Genomic DNA, 12548 nt, shown 5'->3' with positions numbered 1-12548 from the left:
TCATAGATCAACAAAGACCTCACATGTGTATGTGCATAGCATAGATAATAGAAAGTAAAATATCTCTGGTGCATAGTAGCCACAGATATATTAAGAACATTACAAATGTAATTAATGTTCTTATATCTGTGATAGCAGCATTATTTAATGGATAGTTATTATGACAACCCTAGATTTACTTTTTTTAACTTTGCCCCAGAAAGCTTTTCGCCTACTTGCTTTCAGTTGTTTTGATAATAAAACTTATTAGTTCTGTGTATAAAGCTGAAATAAAAAGCCTCAACCCACTGACAGATCATAAATGGAATTTTGATTGACTTGTATACCTACATCTTATTAAAGTTTTTGAAATAAGTACATACATAAGTGCGTTGAATTGTAAGGACATTGCGTTTAAATATAATTTCTTTCAATAATACGGTTGTACAAATAAAATAAAATGCCGTTAATAGATATTACAAATCCGGCTATAATAAAATTTCTGGTCGAGAGCTACGACAAAACCGCTCGACTTCGTATGAAATGGAACAACTTGTACGGTGACAGACTCCGCGAGGCTGCCACGCTGAACAGGCCGGACACGGGCCGCACTACATATGACGTGTTCAAGGTTACTATGATTGGTGGCATGCCGGCGATTACCAGAGATCATATCTCGTCAGGCTACAACAGAAAACGTGTCCCCATGCGGGACGGCACATTCATCCCTGGAGTGGCGCATTTGCAAAAAGGTCACTCTATAGTGGATGTGGGTCTCGGTGATCCCAAAGAAGATCCTAGGTTGGCTCGGCCGGATACTGACACTAGAGCGGACCCTATTATGCGAATAGTTGATCCCGAGGACACGAAAATAATCTACAAAGACAAACCCTTCTACGGTCGACTCGTTTATTTAAAGCGAAGGTCTAAAAAGGCACCAGAAGATAAGTATTATTTTAAAGAATGTTCCGGCTGGGACTACGGGTGGCGGCTGAAGGACAGCTTCTTCTCGAAAGGCAAAGCGAAGCACGGCCGCGTGTGGAGACTCAACCGCGACAACAAGAGCCGCTCTGGCCCGCAGCCCGACCCTGCTCACTACAACAGTGCTGATACACCGTCCGCAAACAAGTGCACTGATTAATTTAGATGTAATTTTTTTGTTAAGTTTTCTTTAATATATTTTTAAGAACGCTCTTACCTTGTTTTTAAACTTTTTGATAACGATCTCGAAACTGAAACACTAATGGACGTGTCACATTCATTGTTTTGACAGAGTTGTTGGCCTATGTAGGTACCTACTGTTTGTGACTGGGTGGATGGGTCAGCGTAGTGGGGTAATCGTGTATTACCCGTCGACCCACTTGTGGGAAAATCTAATGGGTGAACGGTTCGGGATGACATTGAATTCTATATTTGTATCCGCCGGAGAGCACAACATGATTTTTTAATATTCCACGGATTACTTCTTTCGGTTTGACTAATGGATGGATACCTAAGTATGTTTTGATATCGGAACTTTAGGCAAAGCACCCCTTCTGATATATATATAAATATTTCATAGATTACCTACCTAGGTATATGCCCCTTTACAGAATTTCATCAATGTTAAAGAAACAAATGCATTGCTTTTAAACAATGAGACGCACACGTACCTACATTAAAAAGGGTAAAATTAAAACACGACATAATGTATACTTAAATAATAGAAATATTAAAATAAACTTAACAAAAATAAATACATCAAAATTACAAAGGGCATTTGTTTACGGATGGTATATCAGGACTATTGTAGTGTGATGGATCTGGTTGCGGGCCGGAGCGGCTCTTGTTGTCGCGGTTGAGTCTCCACACGCGGCCGTACTGCGCCCTGCCTCGCGAGAAGAAGCTGTCCTTTAGCCGCCACCCGTAGTCCCAGCCGGAACATTCTTTAAAGTAATACTTATCTTCCGGCGCCTTTTTAAACCTATGCTTCAGATAAACGAGCCGTCCGAACACTGGTTTATCTTTGTAGATTATTTCTGTCTCCTTTGGATCAATTACTCTCATGAGAGGGTCCTCAGTAGTGTCAGTATCAGGCCGAGCCAGCCTGGGATCTTCTTTGGGATCACCGAGACCCACATCCACTATAGAGTGACCTTTCTGTAAGTTCGCCACTCCAGGGATGAATGTGCCGTCTCGGATGGGTACACGTTTTCTGTTGTAGCCTGACGAGATATGATCTCTGGTAGTCGCCGGCATGCCACCAATCATAGTAACCTTGAACACGTCATATGTAGTGCGGCCCGTGTCCGGCCTGTTCAGCGTGGCAGCCTCACGGAGTCTGTCACCGTACAAGTTGTTCCATTTCATACGAAGTCGAGCGGTCTTGTCGTAGCTCTCGATCAGAAATTTTATTATGTCAGGGTTAGTTATATCTATTAGTGGCATTTTGTTTTATTTCAATGATGTATTAGAAATATATTTATTTTGAATTGTTTCTTTAATTAAACAGTAAACACGGGAGTATACTTGTTAAAAAATATTGATAAATCTATTAAATATGTATCTCAAACAAATTAATCAAAATTCCATTAGTAACCAAAAACGTCAATTGATTTTTTTTACGGTGGAATTACTTTTGAGTATTAGAGATTATTACCAAAGAGAATATATAATCACTGCGATTATGTAACATATAGATGGGGTAACATATGGTTTCTTTCTAAAGAAGAGGAGCCAATCAGTTGTTTCTATTCCTGAGATGAAATAATTCTGCCGATTACGCGCTCAGTAAGATTATATAAATAGGATATAGGTTACTACTGAGTTTTCTCCAAGAGGTCTGAATACTCAACAGCAATTTCAGGTTGAAGCACTCACACAAATAGGTAATAATGGAAATATGTTTTCAAGAAAAATATTTCGGTGATTTCCATATAAGTTGAGCAGATTATGGGAAGGTGATTAAGTTAAACTACGAACAGTATTTATAAAATACTAGCTGTTGCTGACGGTAGCCTATGTTTGATCTTGGGTCATTACTACTTACTTACCTACTCGTAGCTATTCAAAATTTCATCAAAATCGGCCCAGCGGTTTGGCTGGTGTGATGGACAGACATTCACACTTAGGTATAATATTATTTGTATGTACATGTATATTAAAGAAAATCGCAGTAATCCATAGGTACACATATTTAAAAATTATGTAGGTATGTAATAATAAAAAATAAAAAACATGTAAAAAATACAAAAGGTAAAATCAAAAGTTGTAAAAAATATAAGAAAACTATCTGGAACATTTTAAAAAGGTATTAATATCAGGTTCGGTATAATACGCGGGATCAGGCTGAGCACCCGTGCGGCTAATGGAGTCCCGCACGTAACGCCAATCGCGACCATAAGACGGGCGATTTTTTGAGTTCTGGCTATCCTTCATTCTCCACCCATATTCCCATGAAGAACATTCTGGAAAGTAATATTTGTCTTCTGGTATCATTCGAGACCTACTTTTTAGATATGCGACTTTACCGAAGTTTGGTAGGTTTTTGTAAAGTATATCTCTCTGCGATGGATCCATCACTCGCATGAGTGGGTCTAAACTAGTATCAGTATCTGGGCGAGTGAGCCTAAGATCCTCTTTAGGATCTCCAAGATTTAAGTCTACTATTGAATGGCCCTTTCTTAATTGAGCCACTCCAGCAATCTGTGTACCGTCACGAATGGGAATACGACGTCGATTGGTGCTCTCGATCACGTGGTCCCGGCCAATGGCTGGCATTTCCGCTAACATGGTAGCTTTGGACACATCGTATGGAGTGTGACCCTTTTCTTTCCTATGCAGCGTCGTAGCTTTTTTTATTGTTTCGGCATGTGTATTGTTCCATTTTAGCCGGTCACGAATATACTTTTCTTGGTGGGCGGTCATAAACCTTATCAGCTCGGGGTCCATTTTATCACGCGACATTTGGTTTGTTGTAATAACTAAGTTCTGGTAAAATACGATTCAGTTATCAAATAATAAAAAATCCAAATAAAATGTTTATCAAAAAGTTTGAAAAATGCTTGTATATGTATATAAAAAAATAATGAAAATATAAAAATAAGAGTAGTGTCAACACGAACGTTGACAACAAATAATTAAAAAGTGAAGTAGCCAAAAGATTGTCCATAGATTCGTCATAAACTTTTTTCCTCCTACTATTATAGAGAAAATACAGATATAAGAACTTTCATTGAAGACGTATATCTGTGAGAGTATTATATGTAGAGAAGGCATTACCGGACCGGCGAGGATGTCACTGTAGAATGATGTTATATAAGACAATGATAATTCAAAATAATATTATACAATATACAAATAGCAATACAATTACAGGTATTAGCAATATTGAAGACTTAGAATATGTAAGTTAATGACAAGGCTACTTTGCTTTTCATTCCGTAATTATCACTAGTACTTACCTAATTAAAAATAGTGGTGGGGTTTAAATTTAAGATAAAATCTCAACGTTCAAATTCGGTTTTTATTAATCATTGAATACCTTTTTTATAATAAAATAAAATTAAAGTTAACTAATCATTCCAATTTCTTCAAGTTTTCGCCTATCGGAAAATGTACAGGAGTTCCATCACCCAACCTATTTGCAATGGAATTAATCATTTCTGGAGTGGCCTGCCTCAGGTCGTAAGCCCAACCAATCTTTTGGAAGAACTGAATGAATCTGGTGCTCCAGTTGAAGAAGTCGAAGTGCTCTGCTGCCTTATAATCGAAAGGAAACGCGTGGTGATAATTGTGCCAGCCTTCACCGAAAGTACATGTAGCCACGAAGCGATTCTCTGTTGCTATAATATTCCTGTAAATGTTATTAATATTATATTTTTCATGTGGATTTTTTCTAAATATTTCTACCTAGGTACTATGCGATTCAAAAACAACAGGATTTCACAGAATATTTAATGTTAGAAGTATGTATGATAGACCTCGCTGATACTTTAAAAAACCTTAACAAAAGATCCTAACAAAAATCCATAATCCATTTGGACTTCACGTCCAGAAGGACAAACAACACACACTTTCACATTAATAATTTAGAGTTAGCGACTTACTTATTGTAAGGTCTGTATCCATAGGCATGTGCAAGACTGTTGGCAGTGAGTTCACAGTGCAATACGAAGAGAAACTTAATGCAATGCCAGGCGACGGCGCAGCGCCAGTTCTCTCCATACAACCAGATCACGACTGTGAGCGGCACGATGTAGCAGAATACCAGTTTGAAGTAGTTGAAGTATCTGGAATAAATAATCACAACAAAGTCGATCTTTTTATTTAAAACATAAGAGATTTTTAATATTGATAACTTAAGACAGAAGGTCCCTTAAGTAGGGACTAAATAAATTAATCGACTTGGTAACATGGATCTCACAACTTTTTACGGTAGAAAAACTGAGCTGCGAGACTTGGGTTTTTTTACAGCATGTTTTTGATGGCATCTCACCTCTTTTTGTAGTCATAGTTAGTTACTGAAAATGCAGGCTTACTGTTTTATCCACAACGAAGTTATTGGGGTTTCGAAATTGCCTGAGTTGCTTCGAGAAAATGATGGTACGGCCGTGCCTTTTTTTTTGCTCGACTTGCGGGGGCACTGCCGTGCCCTCAGATCACAACAAACCTTTGACTAAGAGTGAACGAATATATATCTGGTGTTTTAGATTCATTCAAGAAGATGCATAGTGAAATATCGATAAAAAACTCAGCTGGAAAATTTTGAGGAAAGAATTTCAAAAAATACGAGAGCATGGACGCAAAACGTCTGCAAAGAATTTAAAATAGTTACCTACTTAGTTCCATAATGTGAATGTTGATGTAAATAAAAATAAGTAAATAATTTTGATGTGTTGTGTCTAGATCAGAAAAGTAGTATTCAAGGTTCTTCTTATTTCGAGTCGAAATAGCAGAAAAAATATGTTTAATTTGACTAGTAAGTAGCCATAATAATTGTTTTGGTCTTCTATGGAGCTGGAAGTGAAATAGTTTGGACAAGACAACAGAACAGTCATGGACCATGACCTTTATATGTACCATGGAATTAGTAGGTACTAGGTGCAGTACCTACTTGATTGAAAATTCTGTCAGCATTACTTTACTCATCATCATCATTATCTTTTTCCCACTACTGGGAAAGGCCTTTCTTAATGAACTCCATCTTTCTCGGTCTTGTGCTTTCCGAAACCAGTTTCGACCCGCAACCTTCTTTTTTTTTTGCTCACTTGTTGAAAATTTGCAAAAGCTGGTCATTTTCGATGTCGCTCATATCGATTTTCTTCCCAGCTTGCAAGACTTGATTGTTCTTCTTCGTGACGAGCCAGCCGATGTGTGAGAAGAAGAAGCCGCGTTTGGAGTTATGTGGGTCTGCATCAGTGTCGCTGCACTTGTGGTGGGTGCGGTGGTCTCGCACCCATTGCTTTATGGAATTCTGAAGTGCAAATAACCCTATAGGTACCTATGGTATTGGTATATGCTTCTATAAATATACTACTTATATATTGTTAGACGTTGGCCAGTCAACCGTCGAAACTAATTGAACAATGGAATTACTAAATCCATGACTTTATCTTTTTTATAACAGGATTAGAATATACAATGACAGCGCCTGCCTAAGTACATACTCTTTGCAACTTTTTTCAATCAATTACTTGAATATTGTGTATTTCAACAAGTTCAACTTTATTGTATTTGATTTAATAATATATTGAAGGTAATGGTTTTAGACGTTGCCTGCATTAGGTACTGAATTAAATAACTAGGTTGGTACCTTAGTACATATAAGTGTTAAAATAAACGAGGTAAAAAGGTGTCAAGAAATCATTTAGTAAAACCTTGGATCTAACAAAAGAAAAATAAAAGAAAAGTACTTACTTGGCCAGCACTGGCGAAACACATCATTAGCAAAAGCTTCAACGGAAGCTTCGCTTTGTAAGCTCTGTGCGTCCATAGCCTATGTGCACCGCCAGTTATTCCAAAACCACTCACAATAAACATTATTGCAGCTGAAAAAAATACATATAAGTACCTAAAGATAAATATATTATTCCATGGAATAAATAGTGACAGAATTGTATCCAAGAGGCTGTAAAAGAAGCAAAAGAAAGATTACGTATTACGCAAAAACAACTGGATGGACTTTAATGCAGTTTTTACAGTTTTGTACTACGCCAACTACTAAATATATCCTTGTAGAAACCGAGCCACTTCGCTGGCTTCATCGGTATCAAGTCAGTCCGACTAGTATACACGTAGTATACTTGAAACTCAATATAATATAACACAAGTTAATAATTTTAATGATTTCTAGCTATATGTGTTAAATTAAACACTCGTTAATCACTTACCAAAGACCACAGTTTGCCATTTAACAGGAAACGCGTAATAATAACACCAATAAAATCCGAATACATGGTACAGCGTTATTACAATAAACGAAGGCCAATTTATATCGTTTTTATAACTTAAACTTTTCTTAAAGGACTTCAAGAGTTCAGGAAACCTTGCCCGTTTTATTTTCTCAAATTCCATTTCTGCTATGAAGTAAAAGAATAGTGTGCATTGGAGAAATGCTCACACTAGTTTGACATGGTTTTTTATACAAAGAATATCAACATGATTTTAATTCAATGTTTTGTAATTTCATTTTATTTGTAGACCTTACTGTATTATTATAACTTTATAGACCAGGAGCTTGCGGCCTGTATTTCATCTTTGTCTTCAAATACGTGGATTTGGTGACAACATCCAAATAACTAAATAATAATAAATAAATGATAAATATCTTCATAATAAAAATATAACTTTCCAGATTATTATGATATCAAGAATTAAAAATTCAAAAGAATGTCTTCGTATTTATTTTGCGTCGTATTTGACTTTTCCTAGGAAATGTTAGTGGATTAAACACTTTTGAGTAAGTGTTTTTTTCGTTGGTTAACGATGTGCAGTTCTTTTGATATGCATTTTCTATACTCATAAACCCAAATTTTCGAATTTGCAATTAAATATATAGAAGTAAGATTGTACGAACTCAAACTATGTAAATATTATGTGTATTTTTGCCGAATAAAGTTTTTCTTTCTTACGCTGTGATGTAAGTATTCAGGATCTCATAATAAAGGTGTAATGTTTGCATTGTAATAAAAACGATAATAATTTTACTTTTGTGCCATGAAATTTTATAATCCGTTTTTATGAGAGATTTATCACTGTTATTAAAATGTTTCGTAATATTCAATGGAGGAATAAATATATATAAAATAATAATATATAACAATGGAGGAATAATAATATATGTATTTTGTTGCTATATAATTTCAACTAATGTTTACTCAAATTATTCAGTTTGACTATTCAGTCTAGCACCAAATAAAACAGATTGAGTTGGTCGCTTTACCTGCCTTGTGGTAGGGCAATTTTGTTTTATAACTAGGGCTGCCATTAATTAAATTACCGGACTTAATTAACCCCGGAAATTGGGGTGAATTGTTTTATTTCAGGATACTAACGTTGAAAATCGAAAAAATCTAAAGCATAAAACGAATGGGTAACGTGCCTTTATCGTACGTGCACCGCTACGTATGCGTTATGCGTAATTACGGGTTGCAATAGGTCTGCACCGACCTTTAGTGCCGTAGCGCGTTGTCAGTACTATAAGCTCAGAATTTTTATTTGGGGTCCAGTATTATGATTACTTATTACTATTTGCCTAATCTCATTGTGACAAGCGAAGAAGCGTGCAAATAGTGTTCAGTATACCTAACAGGATAAATGTAAACAACATACGGAACCGTGCACTCTATTTGATTGTCGGTTGTGCATGAAACCGACTGGGTACGGTCATTTTCTGTAATAAAAAAGAGGAAACAGACCCGAAATAACAGGTTTTTTTTCTGGAATACTTCGTTTTCTTTCAATATTATTAGATAGTAGCTTGACCCTTCACTAAAAAGTATAATGATTCTTTGAAATATGATTAAAGCATGTAAATTGTTTGATCAATGCACGTACATACGTTGTTTTTATCACATTTGAAGTCGAATAACAACACATCGAATAAAAACCTCCATAAAGAAGGGTTCGATTTATGTAGTTATATATTCAACACGAAATTCTAATTATAATTAGCCTGCATCGCACGATGTCCCAACCCTAACTTTGGTTCGTCTCCCTTACGTAATGAGTTTGCTTTCTCCTTTTAAATATTAAACGCTGGAAGAGACAATCATAAAGTATTTATAGCATAAACAAAGTCAAAGGATCAAAATTTTCGCTTCCCGTATTAATTTGTTAAAAGTAGTACTGTAAAAATGTTACAGTACCTACACTAACTATATTAAGATACTTTAAGGATTAAAGAAGCGATAAGGACTATAAAAAACAAAGTCATGAATTTATTCAAGTTATTATAATGCTCAATGGTAAATAAATCCATATTAATATTGAAAATGTCTATCTGTCTTTCTGTTCGACTTTCACAACTAAATCGCTGGACCGATTTTGATGAAATTTGATATGCATATAGTTAATGACCCCGTTCAAACGTGCCTACGTTTCGAACGAATCATGTATGTTTCAAATTCCCGCGGCCAAAGTCCTTCAAATTTCATAAAACTATTAATTTGGAGGAGGATATACGTATATCATATTGGAATTCAGAAGATTCAGCACAGGAAAATATACGTTTTTTCTTACAAGACAAGATAACAACAATCGATTTTAAAATCGCCGATTAACTAACAAGAGTCCAACTACACAAGATACTAGTAAACTTAAAAAAAAGGAATAATTGAGTTAGTGTGGATGGCGGGTTTTTGCCGCGTTCCGTTTGAGACATGTGCTGAGTAATTCGAATACATTTTTAAACAACTTTAAATGTTTTATTTTTCTCTCACAATTTTTCTCTCTTCAATATAGCTATTGAAGAGAGAAAAATTGTGAGACTAACGTACTTAGGTATTTTGTTCGGATTTTCTAAGAGAAGATGACTGTTTCTACACATGTTCATTCATGGGCTTTTAGGGTGTTAACAATTTTGAAATTTAAACTTGTATACATTAATGAAAATTAACGAGTTTACTTCTTCTTACCCCATTATAGGACAATATGTGCGATATGAACACATCTTTGCATGTGGCCGCACAGAAAGCCCGTCTATTGGCCGCCAAACGCATTGGGTCACTTGTCAGCTCTGATGCATGTCCAGAGATTTGGACATTTGTCCATTTGACCGCGGACGACGCAACCCTGATCTATCAAACGGGCTGTAACTCGATTTTAATTTCCAGTGTTGCGAGCGGGCGAATCATTTTCGAGGTTAGCCAATTTATATCAAAAGTCAATTACGATATCACTGCTGGCTTTCCGAAAATTGATTTGAATTTTCCTCGTTATCGTCGAAGTCCCCTTGTTGCGTCTGTCTGTATCAAAAACTACCAGACGGATTTTTGTATGATTTTCACCAATACTCGTAGATAGTGTGATTCCCGAGGACGGTTTTAGTGCATAATTTGTTATGATTTTAACCGCTTTTAGGAGCACTTCTTCCTTCCGGTAAATGTGGCTACTAATAGACACATAGCCTTGGTAGCGGACAGGTAACAAAAGCATTCCCAAAGAGGACAGACATTAGTTGCCTTCAATTAAAAAAAAAATGTTTTGCTGACCTCTGGCTTCGTATCTGGGCGTCACAGCTTTGAAAGGAACCGCAAACATGTGAAGATTCTCATCTTAAACTATATAATTTACATTTCTCATTAGAGACGTAGGTACACACAGGTACTCAACTAAAATAACAAACATATTATCACGCCTAATTCCCATGGAGTACCAGAGATTATTTCCCTTCATATAAGATCCTTGCAATTATCACCTACTTTCAATCAATCACTTAATTTAAGAACTTTCTTCTTGTCGGTGGAGCATTTTCCATCTTATTCTGTCCTCAGGCATCGATTTCACCTCCCTATACGACACGACCTCTGTTTTCTCTTTTATTTCATCTAATAATGCCCTTCTTGGCTTTCCTTTTCCCACTTTCAAATTTTAACTAAATAAATTGGTAAAAAATATATAGATACAGGATACATACGTGTTAAGATACGGTACCCTAGGTAGATCCTATGCGAAGTAAGTTAATATTCTCAAATTTAAAAACTCTCTTCTTACTTCTTAGTTCTAAAAAGTAGTCGTCACTCGCGTCCTCTGTGTAATGAATTCGAAAAGCCCTTTTTTGAAATGTTATTTTAGGCGTTGGGTATTTTGTATATCTTATATCTCTCTGTATATCGTAGTCCAAAACCTCCCCGCTGATTTAGGCTCACGGTTCATTATGTAGAATGGCACAGTCGAGTGAATGAAGTAATAGACTATCTAGTGCACTGTAGCCTGCAGCCTACCTTCGGGGCATAATCAGGCAAAGCCCAGTAGACTTGGAGTTATTGTATGTAGGATATGAAATGAAAACATTTCGAAAGTGAATGAAAAATCTTGAGGATATCAAAATTTTCTTCCAATCATACACCTACTTCAAGATTTAAAAATAATATTTATTATGAGTTTTAAAGCACTTTGAAATAAACTGTAGGTATTTTATGTTAATGTTTTGAAAATTCTAAGATTTCCTCAGATTTGCGAAAACCGTCCGGAATCTTGAAAAGAGTTTATCTCCGTACAATACGGAGATCTAATAAATTCTGAAATATGGTAACCCTACAGACATAGGTATGTTAGCTTACATTGTATAGATAGAATAAATATAAAATATTAGCTGCGCCCAGGGGGTTGTTTGGGTTGCTCTTTCTTCTCCCGTGGGAACTTAATCAGCTGTTACGGGTCCAATGAGACAACAGTATGTTTAAGTTTCAAAATTAACAGTTTTTTTTGTGATATTTTTGTCATTGTCTTATGTAAAAATTGCGGGTTAAAAAGTTCCCTATATATATTTCAGGTTATCTGCCCGTAGCAATTACTCGCCGTATACAAAATTTCATTGAAATCCAGAAAAGATTTCTTAATTATGAATTTACAACAGCAAGTATTATTCCAAGTATAAAATTGGAATTTACTTTTTGAAACTCCCAATTGGGTATGGACGTGCTTTAGAGACATCAAGAATTGAAAGTTATTAATAATTTAAATATTCAATCCTCAAAAGTGAAATTTATGGACGATAAATGTCATCTTTTGAAAAGCCTCCTTGAAGTAATATCATCTAAAATTTGCATTTTACCGTGACAAATGTCCAGGTATTTCAATAGTACAGTCAACAGCATAACAATCGACCCAAACTCGTTTTATGTATCTATTACCGCCATTGTAGAGGTCTATACAGGGTCACGTGACACGATTTTGACCGTACCTTTACCTTTTTATAAAATGAACATAGATTCAATTGAATGACATTTAACAAATTACTACAATTAGTTTCCTCCAGTCATAATTCATGAAAGTTGTTTCTAATAGAAAGGAAATTGGATACAAAACTCGATTATCATAAATAATCCCTTGGGAGCCCTATCCGATGAAACCAAATAAACCTGAAT

General features: G+C 35.7%; 3 protein-coding genes across 5 annotated transcripts; 1 reads left to right on the top strand and 2 right to left on the bottom strand.

The window, feature by feature from the left end:
• Window positions 1-285: 285 nt before the first annotated feature.
• On the top strand, window positions 286-1166 carry LOC128676022 (uncharacterized). The gene has a single exon (XM_053755914.2). It carries the CDS (start codon window positions 440-442, stop codon window positions 1118-1120), a length of 681 nt encoding a protein of 226 aa, XP_053611889.1. The 5' UTR covers window positions 286-439; the 3' UTR covers window positions 1121-1166.
• Window positions 1167-1664: 498 nt separating this feature from the next.
• On the bottom strand, window positions 1665-2573 carry LOC128676021 (uncharacterized). Its single transcript, XM_053755913.1, has one exon. The coding sequence runs from the start codon at window positions 2404-2406 to the stop codon at window positions 1726-1728; it is 681 nt and encodes a 226-aa protein (XP_053611888.1). The 5' UTR covers window positions 2407-2573; the 3' UTR covers window positions 1665-1725.
• Window positions 2574-4463: 1890 nt separating this feature from the next.
• Window positions 4464-8187, bottom strand: LOC128676018 (acyl-CoA Delta(11) desaturase-like). 3 transcript variants are annotated; one of them, XM_053755907.1, is made up of 5 exons: window positions 7350-8187; window positions 6877-7007; window positions 6228-6433; window positions 5067-5249; window positions 4464-4813 (listed from the first exon to the last, which is right to left on the bottom strand). In XM_053755907.1, exons 1-5 carry the CDS (start codon window positions 7531-7533, stop codon window positions 4537-4539), a joined length of 981 nt encoding a protein of 326 aa, XP_053611882.1. In that variant the 5' UTR covers window positions 7534-8187; the 3' UTR covers window positions 4464-4536. The 3 variants fall into 3 exon arrangements, with proteins under 3 accessions (XP_053611882.1, XP_053611884.1, XP_053611885.1); XM_053755909.2 differs by lacking the exon at window positions 7350-8187 and adding an exon at window positions 7115-7307; XM_053755910.2 differs by lacking the exon at window positions 7350-8187 and adding an exon at window positions 7122-7307.
• Window positions 8188-12548: the final 4361 nt, after the last annotated feature.

Source organism: Plodia interpunctella, chromosome 15 (genome assembly GCF_027563975.2).
Source record: "Plodia interpunctella isolate USDA-ARS_2022_Savannah chromosome 15, ilPloInte3.2, whole genome shotgun sequence".
Lineage (NCBI taxonomy): Eukaryota > Metazoa > Arthropoda > Insecta > Lepidoptera > Pyralidae > Plodia > Plodia interpunctella.
This window is presented reverse-complemented; position numbering and strand designations above follow the sequence as displayed.